The sequence below is a fragment of the Adiantum capillus-veneris genome, chromosome 12 (genome assembly GCF_014529385.1).
Source record: "Adiantum capillus-veneris isolate H3 chromosome 12, ASM1452938v2, whole genome shotgun sequence".
NCBI lineage: Eukaryota > Viridiplantae > Streptophyta > Polypodiopsida > Polypodiales > Pteridaceae > Adiantum > Adiantum capillus-veneris.
The window spans coordinates 125,288,973-125,312,593 of NC_140942.1; the positions used below are offsets into that span (position 1 = coordinate 125,288,973).

The following is a 23,621-nucleotide window of genomic DNA, read 5'->3' on the forward strand; positions in this document are numbered from 1 at the left end:
TGGCTCAAGATGGCAAGGAGTGCTGGAGGCTCATTTTACGTTTCTGTATATTAAGGGCCTTTGGCCACTTTCACACTTACGTGACCATTACTTTTTAAGGTTTTTAACACCTTGGGGTTAATCCCCCCCCCCCCCCCCCCCCCCCCACACACACACACACACACACACACGCCCCCCTCCCCCTCAAAAATAAACTATCAACATAATTTACAGAGCGTTTTCCAAGCGAGAAATACCCGTTCTTCACTGGCAATAGTCTATCAGTATGAGAAACCATTAATTTAACTGTGCTGGCAACTTTCGGGTGCCATTAGGTATCGACAATTAATAATAGAGTAATTCATTCTGCCGTCATGAGAAGCCAACTTCACAGATGTGCTTGTACTTGTGTCCTCTACACGGTGTCTGGCTACTTATCTACTACTTTCTTGTCCTGAACAGGGAAAATTCCATAAATAGTGCACCAGGGATTTTCCTGTTTACAAGTCTTTTAGGATCCAAAATAAATTATATGTGCACAACATTAAAATATATGAAATTATTTTTCATTGATTTAACTGAAGTCAAATAGTTACATTGGCTACCATTGGTGAGACAGTGGCCTTGCATGCCCTTGCATTATTTGAGCATTGCATATGTTCAGAGAATTTTGCACTGCCTTTGCCTGGATATGTTTGTGATCCCTTTACATAAATTGTCTGCTTTAAGACGATACACATGTTTGGATTCTTAAGACATACTATGTACTGAACTTGCTCTCTCTTACTATGATACAGACTCAGGCTTAGTGATCAAAGCTGAAGGGCTGGGTGGTTGATGCTGACAATCATATTTCAGACATCTTTGAAGGGTCTCTAGTTAGTTAGTAATTGGGTGCAACGTGGGTGTGCACTTAAAGTAGCTATCACTCCCTACCGAAGTTTTTGTTTCTTCGACCCTCTGCAGAGCAGGTTAAGTGGAAGCAGTTTAACCCTATTGCCATGTGGAGAGCAGGTGTTGGCCAATTGCGATTGGTGGGCTTGCCGAATGCAAGGTTTTGATTTTTCAACCTCAAACTGAAAAAGAATCGAATCTGTTGCAAAATGGCTTATCTATGTTTTATGTGTGTAAAGGTAGACTTTGCTTCATCAATATTTTAAATCTGCTGTTACAGCTATTTATTTGTTCTGTGCTTTATATGCATTTAAAAAAAGAAAGACAGAACTGGACAATTTTGGAACAGAAGTGTAAAGTAACAGAAAGGTGTCTGTGAGCAAGCATTGATATTTCATGGTCTATGAAGTGTTACAGTTGTTTTGTTGAGGTTATTGTGAAACTTTTGACGCTGGTTGTTTGGCAGAAACATTACCGATGCGTTCTTGAATCCTTGCCGCTACTATTCCATTAACATCCGGCCAGCATTGTACTTGTATAACTCGAGTACAAGGGCTGAGCTGTTTCTTATGGGTGTCGACCATGTTACTCTAAAAAGTGCAGAGATTGTTCAAAATGTGAGACTCAACCTTTTCCTTTTCTACTTCTGTTTATTTCTTTTCATTTAACTCACATTTTTGAATTGTAACATTGGCCTTTTTGGGCCCCAGCTGATCAAAGACGTTAAACCACATGTGGTTGCGGTAATGCCTTGACCTTCATTTGGAGATTGCAACAGGCACATGTTTGTGTGATTGCATGCATGATACTATATTGGTTTTTTTGTAGGTGGAACTCTGTGAGGGGAGAGCCAAACGACTAATGGCTGGCCAGGAGAAACCTGAAAAGTTAAGATTGAGGGATTTCTTGGCGATCAAAGGGAGCTTTGGCCAAAAGCTCATTACCTCTGTTATTCGCAACATGCATGTGGACCTTGCGTGCACTGGTCTCAAGCCTGGAGAAGAGACAAGGGTAAGAAGGTACATTCTGATGAGCTCCTGTTCTAATACATGGACTTAAAGCAAACATTAGTGTTTTGCAGCTTGCAATCCAGCAGGGAAAGGATGTTGGGGCAAAAATTGCTTTTATTGATGAAGATTTTGAGGTTAGAAAGCTTGTATCTTTTTTGGCTAATTGTACTAATTTCACATTGTGTTGACTAAGCAGATAGTTATGTGTTAGGGTGGAATTTTCTGAGCAAGCTATGATTAAGAATCATGGTCAAATTCAAGCTGAAAGGATAATCCAGAGTCCTTGTGCAGCTTGGAGTTTCTCCCTGACATGAGTAATAATATTGAGGATTTTTGCAGAAATGTTCAAATGGTCCATGTCTAGAAGGAATAAGAAAAATGCCCTGATTGAGCTCGATCATTAAGTGACTTCAGTTCCTTTCCCTCTAGTCTATCAAACTGGGAAGTGACGTCAGGAAGAGTTGTTTATTTAGAGAGGCTCTGGCTTTTGATTTATGCGAAAGAAATAAGAAAGGAAAAATGAAATAAGGATAAAAGGCGCCCGGTGCCGGGCGGGGGGGTGGGTGGGGGGGGGGGGGGGTTGGTTGTGTGTGTTTGTGCAAGTGATTGTGTTATAACCTCAGTGAAAAGTACATGTGTATCATGGCTCAAAGGCTAGACATCGACAACTAGAAACGTCTCCTAGTGCTTGCTCTCAACTCCCTCAACATTCACATAGGTCCTGAATCTGTCAGCATCACTTAAGGTCCATGGTCCATTCGATCCTAAGAGATCGGATTTCTGATCCCTCTCCCGATTCTTCTTCTCCTCTTCCACTATTTCTTTTGCAACTCTTGCTCGACTGACATCAGTGAGCTCTTACCCACTGCTTTCCTCGGTCTCAATTAGAAAAAATGATTTTCTTTCAATGAATATCTGCCATTGGAGTCATAGACTCTGACCCCTCTTCACCACTCTCTTTACTTGCTGCATTTAATTTTTACAACCCTTGTTGCAACTTTATTACATTTCTTTCAGAGAAGACTCCCTCCTTCGGAGAATGGTAGGGTTTGCAATCACCTGCTCAATCCAAACCCTATCCAAAACATCTTCACCTTGCTTGTCAACTCCGCTCTCATAACATTCAGGTCAGGCTCTGATATCAAGACACCCTGCACATCCACTTCTTTACCTACAAGCACCTATTTTTAATTGGTGTGAGTACGCCAATTGTTTGATTGTTCACTTGGAAAGCCATATTTTTTTCACACAAAACTGGTAGCTCCTCATCCACCACGGTTTGTGACTAAGTAGTATAGTTCTCTAATGATGCCGATGACTTTCTTGCATGCAACTACATCCTCTCTGCATTCCATGGCTCTTTAACTCTGAAATTTCCTCCTCCTCTTGAAACTTAACTTTTGTGGTTGATACGTAAATTGATGAGCTCTACTTGTTTCTCTCTTAACAAGCCTGATATTCTTCAATGAAATTTGTGCCAGACCCCTGGAGTCTCTTCTGCATATCGTATCTTGCTGATTTGTCTCGAGTCGATTCAACATCTCATTACCTTAAACTTTGTGCTTTTTTAATGCCATATTCTAGCTTCTTTGAACTCTTAATTCTTAACGGTACTTCTCAACCTCTTTCCCAACTTCATTGCAAATGAAAAAAGATGAACTTTATCTGTTTACTCACCTTTGGTGACTCAAAACTTTTCAGAAGTGTGCCCCACATTGAACCATTCTTACTCAACCTCTTGTAATGGGACGGCACCATGTGCCAACGGAAAAGAACATATTGAACAGACTTTAGACGCGTCAAAACAACTGAACTGAAAGAGAGACACTTCACATGAGACATGGAGTGGCGTAGTTCCACCCCCATATTGCACTGGCCCCAAACTATGGTGCCCCTTTTGGTATTTCTTTATATTGCTTCAACACGGTACAACACTTGAGGCTCTGCTCTGCAACATCCAAAAGCAGTTTACATGAAAAGCATCAAGTCTAAAAGCATTTGGTCCCAAAAGCTAGCACCCATGGCGGCCAACGTAAATCTTGGAAATCTGTATAGCTACCACGTCATCATGTCAACGCAAGACGCGGACGTCCGTGCAGCCTGCCACGTCATCAGCCTTTATGTGTCCCCCCTTCTTGAAAGAATAGTAATCGTCCGCGATTATATCTGCAAAAAGACTCAAGTTAGATAAAAATAATATCCGAGGGTCATTTCGTTTCTCAATCCATGTCGGAGCTCTTGATATTCTGGTGTAGTAAAATTAGCCATCACATCCAGACTACACTGATCTGTAACGGGTGTCTCGATGCGCAAAAGTTGCATAGCTAGGCAATCTCACTCAAGTAGGATGGCACAATGCATGTTACAAGACACAGAAACATACAGCCGCCGATGAACACTCCCTCCACAAATAACCATCCAGGTTCGGGCCATGAGCAACTTAACGACTTTCTCATCACTCCTCCCACAAATAACCTAAAAAGTTCTGGGCCATGAGATATATACAACCAAACGCTCCCTAGACCACAACCTGCGTCGCTTGGAGGTCCCATTTCTCAGGCTGTATCCAACTTTATTTTCAATACTCCTCTCGCAAATAACCAAGAAAGTCCAGGCCATGAGTAAAAACCCCTCTTTTCAATCATTGAATACTCTCCCCGCAAATAACCAACAAGGTTCGGGCCATGAGTATATTCAGACCCTATCAAACATCAATTAGTCTCTTCAATACTCCTCCCGAGAAAGGCATAGCCATGAGTATCTAACAATTGTCCAAGAGTATTGAATCCGGTATCAAAATCAAAATCGAGCAATCTCAAATCGGCAGCAAGGCAAGTTTAAAACATACGAAATCCATTTCAAATGAATTCCAAACAATATTTTCAATCAAAGGTCAAAAAGTATCTAAGTACAATGCAATTATAAAATTGATTGTATCTCGCTTTGTCAATTCTTGGAAGGATTAATATTCTTTTAGAAAAGCATATGACTGAAGCTCTGATACCACTATTACAGGATGGCACACATGCCAACGGAAAAGAATAGATTGAACAGACTTTAGACCCTTGAAGACAACTGAGAAATGAGACATGGACTGGCGTAGTTCCACACCCAGAGTGCACTGGCCTTAAACAGTGGCACCCCTTTCGGTATTTCTTTATATTGCTTCAACACAGTACAACACTTGATGCTCTGCTCTGCATCTCTTGTAGGTAGAATGCTAGAGAGTGAGCCCTTAGTTCATATTCAAAGGCCCTTGGCCAAAAGCAATTTACATGAAAAGCATCGAGTCTAAAAGCATCTGGTCCGAAAAGCGCTAGCACCCAAGGCGGCCAACATAAATCACGGAAATCCGTACAAGTACCACGTCATCATGTTAATGCAAAACGCGGACGTCCGTATAGCATGCCACGTCATGAGCCTTTAATATTTATACAACTTATTGTGTGAGTGTGTGCCTTCTTTATTTTATGCCCTATCGACCGGAGTTCCATAAGTTGTTGGGGGTTAGGATTTTAATCTTAACCCATAGGCCACTCAGCAAGAATCTGTAAGTTGGTGAGGACTTCTTGAGCTTTTGCTAGGGTTTAGGCCCCTCGGCCAGGATCTGCAGGTTGGCTAGGGTCTTGAGTGACTTGACACGTCAGCAATTTGTGACACTATGTGGAGAAGCATGGAAGCTTGTTCACCCTCGCTGTTGAAAAACTTGCAGCCACCACTAAGTTTTCATAAGTCTTTTTCTGCGACTCAACCTTTCTTATTCTTACTAGTGAATTTCCTTTAGGAGACAGCATTGCTGCTCCCAATTTAATGTCGTGCGCACATAGGCTCAATGTGCCACATGGACATTTACTACAATTTAGAGCCAATTTATAGACTAGGAAACGTAGCGGATTCTTTGCCGGCACCATTGTGGGCCTCTTTGCCGACCTCCATGTCTGGATTGTTCCATTAGATCACTTAAAACCCCTGCATAACCCTCTTTGCATACGAGATTGTATATGGTGCAATCGTGCAACCAAAAACATTAAGCTAGAAGAGTGGAATGCGTATTCGTGGTCATGTATTGGGCGGAATTGGAAAGCATGATGTGTGAGAGCATGCTATGATTGCTCAGAAGGGTCATTGGGGTCCTCGATTATGCCTACATGACATACATAAAACCAAGATTCAGTAGACACCTCGTAGACACTCGCTGCATGCAAAAATGCCACTAACCATCCCTACAAGACGGTACATTCTCTAAGCATGCACTGGCACATATCCTAATGGACACTAGATTTCAAACAACATCATTAGTCACATTTACATCTTGGTCCTCATTGGACTTCATATGCAGCTTTCTAACCATCTTATCTAGGTGTCACTGACCTCTTGACGAATGTCTGGATGCACTAGAATCATTAGTATCCCCTCGCTAGTAAACAATGATAAAATGGTGCAGACATTCTATCTCACATACGCAATCAAAAATTACAATTTGAAAGAGTAAACATCTTTCTTGCAACAATCGTTTCACATCAAATCATATCATATGTACATATATAGCACTAAATAGTAGTCATCATGCAAAGTACCATCAGCTCAGTGCCCCAAAAAAATTGGTTAATTTTTATCTCAATGTGTCGATCTATGACAAGTGAGTAGAGTGGCTCCCCTCTTGTGTACCACATACTACACGAGGCTCTTTTAACGGCTGAATTGGCTTGCAATCTTGGCGGTCTTTGGCAATCCAAAAGCCTCAAGGTAAAGCTGTAACAACAGAGGAGTATTTGTGCACGATAGATCCTGGACTTAACTAATTATTTCTAGACCATTCACTTTCCTTTCCTTGTGTGCTAGGATGTGCTCAAGTTGAAGGATTCTTCTTTCTCTTCTATCTTTGGCTACTCTTGAGCTCCAAATCCTTTGGCACTTGTCCCTTGAAAGGTTGTAGAAGACTCACATAAAAAGCATTGTGATTTGGCAATTTCAATATGAAGGATACGCCGTTGATCTTCTTTGAGCTATGTGAAGGTCCATAGTATCACATATTGAGTTTTGGGCGAAGCCTCTCCTTTCCCTTCATTTTTTGCAATCTGCCTTGCTTAAACTTGAGAAGCACCCAAACTCCTTCCTTCAACGGCAAGTCATGTTGGTGCTTATCCGCTGCTCTCTTATGCCTATCTTAAGACTTTTGCAAAGCCTCCTTAACCTCAGCAAAAGATGTTGCTAAATCCTCAACAAAGTGATCTGTCTGAAAGATCTTGTTCTTGCTACAGAAGATAGGCGGTACCTTCTTGCCACCCAACTATCACAAAAGGTGGCTTCAAAGTAGACATGTGGCTAGTGTTATTGTAAGATAACTCCACCAATGGTAGATACTTGTTGTCACTAGGAGGTGTATTTTTACTGTTGGCTTTTTTAAATATGTATTACATATTTCTATTTATTTTATTTTTGCTTGTTTTCCTCGAAACCCTTGAAAAGGTGCAAGTGGACATTGCATGGCCAGTGTGAAATGGCTGTAGCCAAATGGGTTTCTCACATCCGGAATCGAGGACAGTCAGCACTAAATTCTAATGAGTATGGAAGCATGTGTGCGCCTAAATGGAATTTGGGCCACGCGGCAAGTTCTTGACAACCTTATAAGCTGGGAGGGGTTAGGAAATTGAACCACAAGGGACATAGTGGATACATGTAAGTAGGAGATCAACCTGTTGGACAAAACAACACACTCTCCAAAAGCTCTTTCCCACCTTGGGGGCGCCCAAAAGAGGGTGGGGGCTGATTTTTTTTTTCTTTTGTGAGTGGATTTTTAGGTGCACAGCTTCAATGCAAAGCTTTCCTTCTCCCTTGTCTCGTATAGCATGATTCCGCTCTCGTACATCTCTCCCTCCCTTACGTATTTGGTACTACCCCACCAGTTGGGCTCCATAGATGACTATCTGCAGTCTTGTGGATTTTATGTGCGTTTGCCAAGGCAAGAACCATCTGAACAAAAACTAGATTAGCTAATTGCTAATCCCCACAGGTACACACAGTTTTATCACGATACATTGCGAAATAGGAGAGTTTTCTCATGCGAAAACTCGTCCAAAACAAAGGGAAGTGTTCCATTGCATGCGAGAGTTCTTAAGATACTCATAGACGTGTTTGCTTTGCTCAAAACAATCCAAAACAAGAGATTTCAGCTTTTTGCGTTTATTTGTAGGTTTAGGGTTTTGCATTGAAACTGCATGATAACACCTGGGAAGCTTTGGGGAAGCCTTGGCCTGGGTATACAAGAGTTTGGGCATCTGTTAGTGACCAAAACAGGAAATTACAACATGTTGAAATTTACTACAACTCATCGGAAAGCTTCTAAAATGCAAGGGAATCCGTCCTAAACTTGTACTTTTGACCTACAAAGATTTGGATGCATCTGTGTTCTCTCTTCTTCTCAATCCTCTGCGTGAAATAATAGGTAATTGAATTAGTACGACCCTCTACTGTGTCCTAACCGGTTATATGGTTCCATCGACGGGATAGTCATTTTTTCTTCAAAGAGTGCAGTGTGGATTGTTAGTGGTGAGAGCAACACAAAGCATATCATTATGGCATAGAAGAGAGACTAGTTACTTGAAGAGGGATCTTCCTCACATGGCATAGAGAAAGTTTCTACAACCCTTCAAGAAGAGGACAGGTTGTTCAAAGCTCAACTACTTAGCTTCATGGAAATTTTTCAGCAATTGGTCTGTTGGGTATGCAAGCCCAGTGTGTCAAGTGTCAAACCCGTAGGAACAGGCCTCATGGCAAGTTTGGCTTTATATATTGTAAGGTTGTTTACACAAAAAAATAATATCAAGCATAGCGTGTGTTGTTTGTTTTCCTCTGTGTTGAATTCTCTCTCTCTCTCTCTCTCTCTCTCTCTCTCTCTCGTTCTGCTCTTCTCCTAGCCATGGCACCTCACCGACTGCACCCACCATAGCCTCGACTCCCATCATCTGGTATCAGAGCATCAGGCTCTCAAGCCGGCAGGAAGTCTAACAAACTGTTGACATTTCGAAACCCTAATTTTGCTGAAACTCTAACCCTAAAATTAGAAACCTTAATTCTGTCCGAAACGCTAATTTTGCTGAAACCCTAACCCTAAAATCAAAAACCCTAATTTTGCCCAAAACCCTAATTCTGTTCAAACCCTAACCCTAAAATAAAAAACCCTAATTTTGCACGAAACCCTAATTCTAAAATCAGAAACCCTAACCCTGATTTGCTCACGTGGCGGGCTGACACGTGGCCTGCTGTACGGTCACCAACGCGATTTATGAAAAGCTGGTAACTTTTGGCATTGCTTTTTGGACGAGGAGCTTTTGAGTTTTGAAGGCTTTTCACTGTAATTGCTTTTTAGGCCAAGGGCCTTTAAATATGAGGTTAGGGCTCATTCTCTGGCATGCTTCGTGGAGAAGGTGCAGAGTCTGGAGTACCGGCTTGTACTGAGTTGATGCAATATAAAGAAATACCAAAAGGGGCGCCAAGGTTTGGGGCGAATACTCTCTGGGGTGGAATTCCGCCACTCCGTGTCGCGTATCGTGTCTCTCTTTCAGTTCAGTTGTTATTGAAGTGCTAAAAGTTGTTCAGTCTGTTCTTTTCTATTGGCACGTGGTGTCCGCCTTGTGACAGTGGTATCAGAGCATCAGGCGTGTGCTTTTTTGAAAGCATACCGGTCCTACAAAAGAGCAGACAGAGCTATTGATGGACTTTTATTGGAGAGATTTTCGCCCTCCAACCTGGACTTATTAGCCACTCCCACCCTTACTTCATCGCGCATCGGGCGCGCTCCCGTCTTCACCGCTCATGTCTTATAGGGCATAAGCCATAAAGATCACTTACAAGAGAAGGATCCATATTTGTTTCGAGTCACTGTTTTTCTCAGAAGCAGTGCCATGCAGATGTTGATTTCTATAGCTACCAAGCCGCACACTTCCAAGCACTTGGAAAGCTTTCAAGAAAATTTTTGCCCGAATACATCTTCCTTCGAAGTGCAACTTTTGGCAGAGTGGGGTATCTTGAAATGCTTTCCATGAAAACCCTAGCAGATTATATCTTGAAATTTCTTGACATCTCTCAGTAGATGTCTCTTCTCGAGTTGATAACCTTGGTGGCTAGGTGCAATTGCTATCTTGGGACTACCATCGCCGCCAGAGCTGATGGACCATGCTGTGGTTCTCTACAACCTTATGCAAGAAACCTAACTCTAATTTTTGGTGCAGGTTTCAGGATAGAAATTTAGTCGACTTTTCGAGGTCGACTGATGTCGAGATTGCTTTTTAAGTTTGAGTTCTTTTGATCTTGTTTGGAATTTGTTTGAAATGGATGGTATCTGTTTTGAACCCGTCTTGGTGCCGATTTGAATTGTTTGACTCTGGTTTTAATATTGGTTTCAATGATTGGTGATTTTACTTCCGGGTGGAGTAGTGAGAAATTACGTTTGAGAATGCTTGTTCATACTCATGGCCTGGACCCTTGTGGTTATTTGCGGAGGGAGTATTGAATGATTGAAAAGTGATGTTTTTACTCATGGCCCAGACCCTTGTGGTTATTTGCGGGGGGAGTATTGAATGGTTGAAAAGTGCTGTTTTTACTCATTGCCCGGACCCTTGTGGTTATTTACGCGGGGAGTATTGTTGTTGTTACTCATGGCCCGGACCTGGATGGTTACGCGGGAGGAGTATTGAGAAGTCTGAGCAGTGGTTACTCTCAGCACCTCCAAACGACGCAGGCTGCGGTTTGGGGGGTGTTTGGTTGTAAAAGGCCTCTATATCTCCCAACCCGGACCTTTTAGGTTATGCGGGAGGAGTGATGAGGGAGTCGTTGAATATCTCCCGGCCCGGACCTTGTTAGGTTATACGGGCGGAGTGTTCATCGGTGGCTTTATGTTTCTATGTCTTGTAACATGCATATGTAAGCATTTGTGTTGCATTGTGATGTGCCAACCATTGAATATTCCTAAATGGATGAGATTGTCTGGGTATGTAATTTTAATGCATCAAGACACTCGTGGAAGATCAGTACGGTCTGGGTTTGATGGCTAATTTTACTACGCCGGAATATCAAGAGTTCCGATCTGGACGAAGGGAGAAGCTAACTCCTTGATCAAAACAGCCGAAAGGAGAAGCTAACTCCTTGATCAAAAGAGCAAAAAGGAGAAGCTAACTCCTTAATAAAAAGAGCAAACTAATTGTCCCTCAGAATGACCCTCGGAAATTTTTGAGCTAACTTGAGTTGTTTTGCAGATATGCTGTAATCGCGGACGATTACTCTCTTTCAAGAAGGGGAGATGTAACAAACTGTTGACGTGTCGAAACCCTAATTCTGCTGAAACCCTACCCCTAAAATAAAAAACCCTAATTTTACCCGAAACCCTAATTTTGTTGAAACCCTAACCCTAAAATCAGAAACCCTAATTCTGCCCAAAATCCTAATTTTATCCAAAACCCTAATTTTGAAACCCTAACCCTAAAATCAGAAACCCTAACCCTGATTTGCTGACGTGGCGGGCTGACACGTGGCCTGCTGTACGGACACCAACGCAATTTACAAAAAGCTGGCAGCTTTTGGCATTGCTTTTTGGACCAGGAGCTTTTGAGTTTTGAAGGCTTTTCATTGTAATTGATTTTTAGGCCAAGGGCCTTTAAACATGAGGTTAGGGCTCATTCTCTGGCATGCTTCCTGGACAAGGTGCAGAGTCTGGACTACTGGCTTGTACTGAGTTGATGCAATATAAAGAAATACCAAAAGGGGCGCCAAGGTTTGGGGTCAATACTCTCGGGTGGAATTTCGCCACTCTGTGTCGCGTGTCGTCTCTCTCTTTCAGTTCAGTTGCTATTGAAGTGCTAAAAGTTGTTCAGTCTGTTCTTTTCTATTGGCACGTGGTGCCCGCCTTGTGACAGGAAGGCAAAGCGTTTCAAAACGTTGCTTTGCAGTGTTGGCCATTAAGTGCTTTTCGAAACGCCCTTGGACTGCAGTCGATAGCATCTCACAACGCTGCCTTGGAACAGTCCTTTGTCGGAGCATATCAAAATGTGGTAGCTTGGCAGTATCTCAGCAAGCGAAGCCTCTTAAACATCGTGAGTAGTAAAAGCCTCCAAGGTGTAATTCATTGTTTGAAGGAAACCAGACTAAATATAAATTCTTCAAGCAAGTGGGCAGTCACACAAAGCAAGTGTTTCTTCGGCCTTTCTTTGGCCTAAGCAAATTCAAATCTTTCAAATCTTCTGAGTTTGATATCACCAACTTGATCTACATTTTGCTATGATTCATTTCTCGATAAGGAGTTTATCAAAACGCTGCAGTTCATTGCGCTCGCACAACCGATTGAAGGTAAAGAAGGGGATATGATATTCACCTCTACACATCTCGGCTTATATCCTTGGTAGATGAAAATCAAGGGCTACTCGATGCAAAAAATTTATGAAGTATTGTAAGATTTTTGGAACAGATACTGCTATGTCTACAAGATGCAACTACAGACTGCTTTCAAAGAAGATTTTCTCCGAGCACTTGATCCATCAACAACACAACATACAAAAAGTATTTTTCTATGTTAAGTGTCATAGGTTTATTTTAAATTTGGTATGTTGTCAATATCAATGTCCAAGCCTTGTTTTAGCCTCTCATTTGTCAGTTATTGTCAGGCCAAACTTTTTTACGGGTTATAGACACTGGCACACTGCCACATATATAAGTGGTAAGACTGTCCTTTTATGTTTGGTTCTAAGTTCTGGTTTGTCTCACGCTGATAGTTGTTTGACGGAAGTGCACACACACACCTATGTTATTGTCAAGGTGGTTGAGTGTTTCAAGCTATGGCTAGACCTTCCACAAGTTTGCAAGGTTATATGCCAGGGAATGCGTTGGGACAATGCAACCAGGCATGGTTAACTCTATGTATGGAAACATAGGTGTCCAACTAGGTTTTCAGGGTGCCTAAGGCCATTTTCGAATGCTTGGAACACGCTTTGGTATTGCTGTTTTTTCATAGCCATAATCCCAAAATGTAGATGACAGGTAAAACAGGTGATCTGAGTGCCAAAATGGTCAATTCTAGAGCACCACTCTTAAGGGTGCCTGTTTATGACAATTTGACTCCTTTGAGTCAAAGTAACGATTACAAGGAAGGTTGGGCAAGCAGTGAAAATTGAAACTTTCAAGGAACAGAGGATCACTTGAAGGCTTTGACCTTCATACAACAATTTGATGCAGCTCATGCAGAAGGAAACTTCACAGAATCTAAGAAGATACGCAAGGCTGCCACTTTCTTGAAAGGAAATGCGCTTCGGTGGTGGACCGCGTGTTGAACTAGGGTCAAGTACCTGCAATATGGGTCTAGTTCAAGCAGCTTTTCGCACTTGTGTGGCTTACAAACACTTCAGAAGTGGATGTTATGACAACATGGCACAAGTTAAATGCGACAAACTATGCGAACCTTGAAGAGTACAATAAATAGTCCTGGCCGCACTGTTGCCAGTAAGCTCCTACAGGTTTTTGCCATTGTTAGAACAGATTGAGAAGTAATGTTGTGGATTGCCCAAGGAAATGAGGGACTATTGTACAAAGACTAAGGTCACAAATATGGCGCAGTTGATTGAAAATGTGATAGTGGCGAATAATTTGTCGAAAGGAAATTCCTATAGATTTAAGGGCAATAAGAGAGAGAGTCCTAGGGCAAACAATTTTCAGCCAAGGGCAATATTGCAACAAAGCCTTCTCAGAGAAACCCTCCACTGATGTAGCTGACAAGTCCAAGAAGCAATTCAAACCTTCTTTTGGGTGAGAACAAGAACAGAAAAGACACTTTTTTGGCAAATCTTTGGAAGAAAGGAAATCTCTAAGAGAAGCCAAGAAATGCTACATTTGTGAACAAGAGGGACATTTTACAAGTGAATGCCCACAAATGAAGTCATAGGATAAGAATGACAAGTTAGAGCATAAAGGCAAAATGCTAAAGCCGAGTGCAAGACTTGTCCCAGATTTAATTGGTGATCAGCCAAACGCAGATGCCACGGAATTGTGCAGAGCTTGGGGCAAAGCTAGGGACCAAACAATGTTGGTTTTCTTTGATCCAAGAGCCCGTGCAAATTTCATATCATCAGAATTGGCATCAAAGTTACGCATTCGAGCAGTGGAGATGGGTATGAAGGGCAAAGCAGGTTTCGCATGTCTAGGTCATTGAGAGCGTGCTACTCCCATTTTGCTTCGTCGGCACATTTAGAGTTATGTTGATTCATATTATGCCACTTGAGGGTTGAAATGTGTTATTGGGTATCCCATGGTGTTGCATAGAGGAAAGACTCATGGCCTTGATGTTAAGCTTTAAGACGAGTCTGCTTCAATTGTTTTTGCTTCTGCTATTTCATATATAATAAAGTATCATCTTTCTACGTCTTTGATCTTTGCAAAAGAAGTACATGAAGTTGTATCTAATTTGTCTACTTTAGATAAAGATAGGACAACTTTTCTAAGTGGTTTCAATGATGTTTTCTTGAAAACTCTTTGCTAGGGGAGTTACCTGTTGAGAGACATGAGGATCATAGCATAGATCTTGTGCTAAGTTCTAGTCCGCTGAATAGGCCACCATACAGGGTTATTGCAACCCAACAAAAAGAGATTATGAGTCAAGACAACGAGCTTTTAGAGAAGGGGTTGATCTAGCCCAGTTCATTCCCTTGTTGTTCGCCTGTACCCGTAGTGCAAAAGAAGGATGGTTCATGGCGCATATGCATCGACTACCGTGCTTTGAATAAGAATACCATCAAATATAGGTTCCCTATACCGAGGATAGATGGCATTCTTGATCGCCTTGAGGAAGTATCATTGTTTAGCAGGATAGATCTAAGAAGTGGATACCATCAAATCTGCATTATGCGAGAAGATACAGGACAACATTTTGGTCTTAATGACTTACTTGTCATGCCATTCGCTTCTGCCATGTTTAATAGAATGATGGACATAATATTTAGACCACATAGAAACTTTGTGGGTATATTCTTTGATGACATGATTGTCTTTTCAAAGTTTGAAGAGGAGCATTGGGATCATTTAAGCGTAGTTTTGAGTGAGCTACGCAGGAACGTTCTACTCATTAATACTCATTAGTGCAAAGAAGAGCAAATTCTTTTTGGAAGACATTCACTTTCTTGGGCACATTGTGAGTAACAGGGATCCGCGTATGACGAGACTTTTTTGGAAGGCATTGTTTGAGAACATGGACACAACGCTAAAGTTCTCATCTTCGTTTCATCTACAAATAGATAAACACTCAGAAGCGGCAAATTCTACTGTCTTTGATCTGCGTAAATGCTATGGGTCCGAGCATAAGGCAAGTTGAAAGCACCATATACCACTGGTTGAATATGCTTACAATAACACTATGCATACATCAACAGGCAAGGCGCCATTTAAGATAGTGAAAGGAGAGAAGAAAGTCCCACCCATTTTACACACTAAGGACAAGATATTTGAGGTAGACTAGTATGTGTAAGATATATGATGCATGCTTTTCACAGTCTCCCTAGGAGTAGTCACCTGCACATAACTAGGAGTCAAACTCAAAAGAAAAAAACAAACAAAACAAATAGTAAAAGAGAAACTTGAGCTTCAATAAAACTCTAATTTTGCTAGGGTTTGTACATACTCTAAAAATAAAAACAGAAGTGTAATTGGAAGAGTGAATCTTATGGGCAGCGATGCTCGGCACGTCAAGGAGGGTTTCAACGGCGACAACAATACATCTATAGGGGAACGAAGGCTAGAGAATATAATAGCTATAGGAAGATAAATGAAAATGGTTTTATTTAAAGGATGAGTGAGTGTAGAATGGTGAAGTGTTGGGAACCACCATTTGTGTATTTTCTAATAAGTTACTAATTGTGTATAATGTATTCTACTAGTATGCATACAAGATGCCCTCGTGACATCATGAAGATAAAGAGCATTTTTAGGTGTCCAACCCAATGTGGTGCATAATGAACTAGTCTAAATTGAGTTGCATAAGTTGTGGGTCATCTCCCGTTTTGCTCATATACAAAAGAACGAAAAAACAAACCTATTTCATCATTTTGTCAATAGGTTGCTAAAGGAATAGATACCCTATCATAAGTAGACCCCCGTAGGATCCCCTCCACACCTTTTGCTTGCCACCTACACTTAGAATTCAGGGGGGAGGGGGGATCAACTAGGGTCCATGTTGGAGCCATTTTAGTGAAAAAACACCTATTTTGGGTTGTTTTCTAACATCTACTCTTCTCTTATCTTACCCTAGTCATTGTCTTGCTCTCACATAGTTAGTATGCACAAATTTTCTTCATTCTTCACTCTTAATCAACCCTCTCAAGCTTCCATGGCTTAGCTTCATCCCTTTCTCTTGCTTGTGAGTATATGCACTAGTCAATTAAACACACTATGACTAAAACCACACAAGTGTGAAAGACTCGTTATAAATTACCATTGTTCATCACAAACCCCACTTTGTTCTATTCAAATCAGCCATAAAAGCTAAAAAAAATCCGTCTCTTCACCCCTTCACTCATTCATCCTTCCTTCTTCCCCTCTTCTACTCTCTAATACACTAGTTTTTTCTGCTTTCTGCTCTCCCTCCCACCCCCCCCCTCTCTCTCTCTCTCTCTCTCTCTCTCTCTCTCTCTCTCATTTCTCCTTGAATCTCCCTTTCGCTTTCTCTCTCTCTCTCTCTCGTGTGTGTGTGCGTGTCTAAGAGTTCTCGTTTCTCCCTCTATCTCCCTTTTGCTCTCTCTTATGTATATGTGGGGAGAGAGAGAGAGAGAGAGAGAGAGAGAGAGAGAGAGAGAGAGAGAGAGGAGGAAAAAAGAGTATATTGGAGAGTAGAAGAGGGAAAGGGAGAAGGATGAAGGACAATGAGGTACAATGCCTTGACCTAAATCAAACCTCCACAACGCTTAACATACTCATCTATGGTTTACAAAACACACACCAATAAGAAAAGAATCTAAACATTAGAAACTCTTCAAGATAAGTGGAGTAGAATAACCATTACGATTCTATCAAGGGAGAGATTGCATGTACTAAAACATACACACAAAACTAAAATTGCTAACAACAAGAGGTGAATGAAAACCCTCTTCATCACTACACTAGTGGTAGCTTGGTGTTGCACAAACTGCCTAATGATGGCAATCTACAATGTCAAGGGACTCTCCGATCGCTGAGATTGTGTTTCTTTATATCGTCTCTCTTGCGTGATTACATTTGGGGATAATTACAATTACAAAGTCAAACTAGGGGGGCAAATTGAGATGCCTTAAGAGCCACCACTTTGACCTTGTAGATACTCCTCCTAAAAGCTTCACCTTGCTACTTGAGATGGTACTTCTTCATCAATCACTTGCAAAAATTTATCTTTATTTTTGGGCATTTTGAATATATTGTGCTTCCATTTCACCATTGGTGGTAGAGAGAGGTGATAAATGAGGCATAGTAGAGAGGTTGATGCATATATGTGAGGGTGAGTGAGATTTGGGTGGGGAAGGGTGAAGAGATTAATTTTTTTTGAGGTTTTATCGATGATTTGAACGAAATAAAGTGGGGCTTGTGATGGACAATGGGAATTCATAACGAGTCCTTAATACTTGTATGTTTTTAGTCATAGTGTGTGTAGTTAACTAGTGTACATGCTCACAAGCAAGGGAAGGGGTCGAAGTGCAGCCATGGAAGCTTGAGAGAGTTGATTAAGAGTGAGGAATGAAGGAAATTTGTGTATACTTGGTAAGATGAGAGAAGACTAGATGATAGAAAACAATCCAAAATTAAAATGGTTCTATTATGGGCTCTAATTGATTCCCTCCCGAATTCGAAAAGGAGTGGAGAGGATCTTAAAGGGGTCTACTTATGATAGGGTACCTATTCCTTTAGCAATCTATTGACGAAATGATGAAATAGGCTTGTTTTTTCCTTCTTTTCTTTATGAGCCAAAGGGAAGATGACCCACTAATGCAATTCAATTTGAACTTGTTCATTATGCACCACATGGAATTGGACACCTATAGATGCTCTTTATCTTCATGATGTCACGAGGGCATCTTGTATGCATACTAGTAGAATACCTTGTAGACAACTAGTAACTTATTAGAAAATACACAGATGGTGGTTTCCAACACTTCACCGTTTGAAACTCATAAATAAAACCATTTTCATTTCTCTCCCCATAGCTTCTTTATTGTATAGCCTTCGTTTCCTCATAAAAGTTATGTTAGCCGTTGTCGAACCCTCCTTGGCACACCGAGCATCGTTGCCACAGGATCCACTCTTTTAATTTTACTTTTGCTTTTATTTTTAGAATTTGTACAAACCCTAGCAAAAACTAGAGTTTTAGTGAAGCCAAGTTTCTCTTTTACTTTTTTTTTTTTCCCTCCCTTTTGAATTTGGCTCCTAGTTATGTACAAGTGATTGCTCCTAGGGGGCTGTGAAAAGCATGCATCAATATGGATATAACATATGCCAAGCAAAAGAAAGTTGTTGATTGTCACCATTGTGAACTGGTATGTTCACTTGGTGATTGGATACTTTTGTCCTTTGAAAAGCCCAAGTTAAGGAAACGAAAATGTTAAGGAAAAGAAAAGGCAAAGAACGTTTGTTTCCATAGTTCAGTATGTGATATTATGGTCCTTTTCAAATTTTGGATAAGATTAGCGATGTAGCTTACAAGTTAAAGCTACCAAAAGGTTGGAAAGTGCATAATGCTTTTCAGTTGAGCCTTCTAAGACCCTTTGTTGGTAATGTGCCAAAGAATATGCTTGATGAGAAACAACCCGAAGTAGAAGAATTGGATGAGATTTTTGTTCATGAACATATATTGGCACATAAGGAAAAGGAGGTTAGAGAAAAGTTTATAAGGCGCTACTTAGTGAAGTTCAAGAACTATCTATCATTGGATGCCAAATGGATGAAAGAATTTGAGTTAGTTGATTCCTCTCAATTGTTGCGACTATACCTTGAAGCCTTCTAAATGGAAGGCTTCAGTAGTTGCAACTATATCTTAAAGCCTTCCAAATGGAACCCACAGCGACATGATGTAGCTATATGGAGCAATGTGAGAGCATGGCTCAAAGACATAGTTTGCGATTGTTATGTACTCTTTCCATACAAAATTTGAGTGGAGAAGTTTGTATTTGAGAGTACACCTTGTGAGGATTAGGGGTGCTAATCCTATAATTAAGACTAAAACTTCATACTTAAAATTAAACTAAGACTCAAGATGCGAGAATACTGAATTGATTTGATTGATTAAAATGTATACATAGCCTCCTTTATGTAGGAGATGAAAACACACATATGAAGAGGCATGTTTGTTGATGAAGAGACATGACTCGACTAAGAGTTCTTCTAAGGGGGTACCTTCAACTTCACTAATCTGTGGAGAGGATTTTTGACTAAGATTGATCATCTCAAATAATGAATCCCAAAATTCTTTAAAATAATCTTGAGAAATTGTTACTTCATGAATTGCAATTGACACGTCATCCAACAAAGAATAAAAGAAAGCATAATTGTCTTCAGACTTAGAATCTGCAACCATATTTTTATTTGGTAACGAAGTATCACTTGGAAAAACTTCTTGCTCAAAATAATCTTTGTCCTCATGAATTGATTCAGGAGAAGTTAATGAATCCAAAAATTCATCAGTAATAGTTTTTGCATTTGCATTAAAATTATATTTATTTCATAGTCTAGTGTATCATGCTCTTTGTGTTGCTAAATGGACTATTGTCTTATATTCTGAGTAATATTTAATAAAATTAGGACATTTAAATCTCTCTCTCTCACACACACACACACATACACACACACACATCAAGCATTGGGACAGCTTATGCTTATGCCACATGTGACTGGATAGGTGGGAGACAGCTTGTCGAGCAGAGATGAGATCAGAGCTCATGGAAAGACGGTCAGGGGGAGTAGGAGTTCCATTCAGAGAGGAGTTATAGCCACTTGTGCACATTGTTCGAAGAGATGATCAGGCCAGCTACATGTGGGTGAGATTGAGAGCTGAGAGAGTCAGATTTTTGTACATTATTGTATGTTACTTTTCTCCCAGCACATCAGTGTATGCTGCACCTAGAGGATAGTCCCCTTTCTCTGCATTAGACGAGAATATTTGGGAGTTTTCGAGAGATGGTGACGTCAGTCTCTTGGGGGACTTTAATACCCGCACAAGAAGTCATGAGACAAATTTTCATAATATCTCAAATGAGATACTGAGAGAGCTAGATAAGAGTGATATGGGGCTTGACAGCGCTTAGAGGATGAATACATTGAGTACGAGAGATTTATGATGGAAATGGGGGACCTCACTTGGATTGGCCATACTTAATGGCCTACAACAATTTGCCGAAGTAGTTGGTTTTACTTGCTTCTCACATGGGCATGGGGTCAACAAAATGGACTATATCATAACACAGCCGAACTTCATCCCCTGCATTCAGGATTTCACAGTAGGACCCATATCAGTGGATGTAGCATTGGATCAGGCTCTTTTGACACTTTCAATCTCCTTTTAATATAGTACAACTCAAGTGTCAAGAAGGAGGACACATACCCGCTATACATTTGCACCAGAGACTGACCCTGTCTATACAGAGGTGGTTGTCTATGTATAGTAGCCAAGCCAGGACATTCAGTGGAGGAGCTCACCACTTTATTGACTGATACATTGCATGATGTAGGAGCAGAGGCATATCCACACACTCAGCCTGATCAGAGACGCCGTCTTGGGAGCATCATGCCTGAGAATAGTTGGTATGATAAGGAATGTACAGAGACGAGAGTACAACTTCAGAGGGATCTTCTCATAGGGGTCATTGATCACAGACATTCTCGAATAGCCTTTCGGGCCTCGGCGCCTTGTGCGACAGAAGAAGAGAGCGTTCCTAGTTCAGATGGAGCGAGACTTATACCAGTTGTTCTTGAGCAAAGACTCATGAGGCATGGCGTCTCTTTCATGAATACTCTCCTTCCCTAGTGATTACTTCCCCCAATGTATGGGGTCAGTATGCAACATCCTTATATACGATCGTTGGACAGACACCCCTTCCAGATCCTCCTGAGACATGCCCATCTACGAGTATCTTCTTTACCACTAAGATGGTAAAGACGGCCATTGATAGGATGAGGACCACGAGGGCATATAATCATGATGGTCTAGTAGCAGAGCACTTTATACATGCTAGAGATACGCTAGTAGAGGTTCTTGTAGTTTTGTTCAATCGTGTCATGTGTGAGGGTCTATTTGAGACTTGAAGACTGTCTACTATTGTGCCTATCTTCAAGGCAAGTGATCTTACAGAGCCTAGAAACTACCAGACTATTATGATTGAACACACATTGGCAATGTTGTATGCATCTATTCTTGATCAGAAATTGAGCAGATGGGTAGAGAGTGAGGGCGTATGGGGAGACGGGCAGGCCGATTCCACGAGAGGCTTCGCCACTCTTGACCATATTCTGACACTCAAAGCCATTATTGAGGAGGGTAAGGCACATGAGAGACATATTTATTATAGCTTTGTGGATTTTTGAAAAGCATCTAACGTGCCTAGAGCCAGATTGATGTGCAGACTACGGGAGATGGGAGTGCCCAATGAGTTGATTTGGGGGATCATGGATTTATACAATTCAGTGGTGGGACATGTACGCACTTCAGAGGGGATATCTGATTTTGTGCACTCCACTATTGGAGTGAAACAAGGTTGTGCATTGTCCCCTACTCTATTTGGTATGTATGTAGATGAGGTTGTAATTACATTGACAGAGAGAGTGAAAGAGGTGCCGAGGTGGTAGGGACATGGATTCCATCGTTGCTATATGCTGATGACATTGTGTTGATATCTGACTCACCGAAGGGTATGCAACGACATTTGGATGCATTACGTAGCTTTGTAGAGAATAGTGAATTGTCCCTTGGTAAAACCAAGGTTATGGTGTTTAGCACCACACCACATGGATTAGGGGATCAACACCTACATTCAGTTATGGTCAGGATATTGTGGAGTACACAAATGCATACACTTATCTTGGGGTAGTCTTCACTGGGTCAAGGTTTTTTTTGAAGAGAGCAGCAGAGACTAGACTGACTCGAGCATATGCGCCTTGGGAGGATTGAAGAGGACGTGTTTGCAGGCTCAATTCCAGGAAACCCCGAACAAAGCTCTAGCTCTTTGATACCTTGGTAGCTTCAGCTATGCTCTACGGGGTTCAGGTTTGGGGACCCTCTATAGGCCAAGATGGGTGGAGAGGTATGAAGAGGCCCTCGGTATCTACGATCTCTTGGCTGATTAGAGCCAAGGCCTCCGTGCCATGTGAGATCATTAGAGTAGAGTTAGCAGGGACGACCCCCCCCCCCCGAGATAGAGGCGCTTACTAGATCAGTCTCCTTTATGCACAACTTATGGGATACTACCAGAGATATGCTAGAATGGCCCTTGAATCCTCCAAACAGTTAGCTTTATAGGGGGACACATCATGCTAGTATGAACAGAGGTCATCATGGTTCTAGATACATGGCTTCGGCATGGACAACTAACCCCCCTTCTAGTACTCCCTTGATGCGCCATCGTTGTCTCTTACACTGGTGGAAATTATTAAACTCATTCACCAGGACCTGACCCAGTTGGACATGGATAGAGCCGACATTGGAGTTGGGTACAAAGATGGCTTTTTATAAAGAGAATCTTCTCCAACTCATAGGTGATGGATTTGTGATTTGACCTAGCTATATGGATACACATCTATCTCATGGGTTACGGTGTGCCATTGGTCAGATACGAGCATCTTCCCACCAGCTTGGATTGAGACTAGTAGATTCAGAGGAATATCGACAGCCAGCAGGATATGTCGCCTATGCCATATAGAGCCAAAGACGGAGATGCATTATATATGTCAGTGCACAGTATACTATGAGATACGGGGTCGCTTCCACTGTCTATTTTGAGACGGCTTCGGACCCTTCTCCAGAGTCATGAGCTATCAGGACCAGAGATGCCTTGGACTGCATCTACTAGACTTACACAGACAAAGTTAGTTTACAAGGGAGATCTGAAGAGAGACAATCCCAGAGATAGATTACAGATTTCTTCAGACCAAACATTGGACAGATAGAGGAGAAACTGCCATTGTAAAGCTCGGCTCATATTCACACCCGTGGTACTTTTATTGACCGAGCATTCGAGCTAGGGAGATCGAGATGCCCACGACTAAGGAGAGGAGCTTCACAACATCGATGAAGACTGTAGCAGAGGATTTGAGCCATACTATCTCGACATCTAGAGTATAGATGAGGATAGACTTATGACCCATTATATCACCCTCTTGTACTGGGCACCCATCGTATCAATGATCACACATACCCCACATAGTTCCAGCTAGTAGCATCCCTAGATTCATTTTAGCATCTCTTTTTTGTACCCAGACATGATATCAAATTCACCAGTTTGTAATGGTTTGGTCTCATAGGTCATTTTGGCCTTTGGAAGGCGTTAATATATCATTTCATCTCTCTCTCTCTCTCTCTCTCTCTCTCTCTCTCTCTCTCTCTCTCTCCCCCCCCCCCCCCCCCCCCCCCCCCCCCCCCCCCCAAAAAAAATAAATAAAAATCTACCAGAACTATGTCCCCCACATGTGCTTTCTGTACCGCCAAGATGGTAAAGAAGGCCATTGGCAGGATGAGGACCAAGAGAGCATATGATC

The 23,621-nt window shown here is 41.6% G+C and overlaps 1 protein-coding gene across 2 annotated transcripts in view; it reads left to right on the forward strand.

Moving 5' to 3' along the window:
• The window catches only part of LOC147446473 (uncharacterized), a 67,057-nt gene that overhangs the window by 26,272 nt on the left and 17,164 nt on the right, over window positions 1-23,621 (forward strand). The window contains exons 2-6 of one of the 2 annotated variants that reach the window (XM_086526244.1): window positions 777-1,033; window positions 1,340-1,490; window positions 1,584-1,616; window positions 1,702-1,884; window positions 1,955-2,017. In XM_086526244.1, coding sequence (XP_086382370.1) covers window positions 981-1,033; window positions 1,340-1,490; window positions 1,584-1,616; window positions 1,702-1,884; window positions 1,955-2,017 — 483 coding nt within the window. In that variant the 5' untranslated portion in view covers window positions 777-980. Of the gene's footprint in view, window positions 1-776; window positions 1,113-1,339; window positions 1,491-1,583; window positions 1,617-1,701; window positions 1,885-1,954; window positions 2,018-23,621 lie in introns of those variants that run through there. The other variant, XM_086526245.1, reaches the window with a different exon arrangement.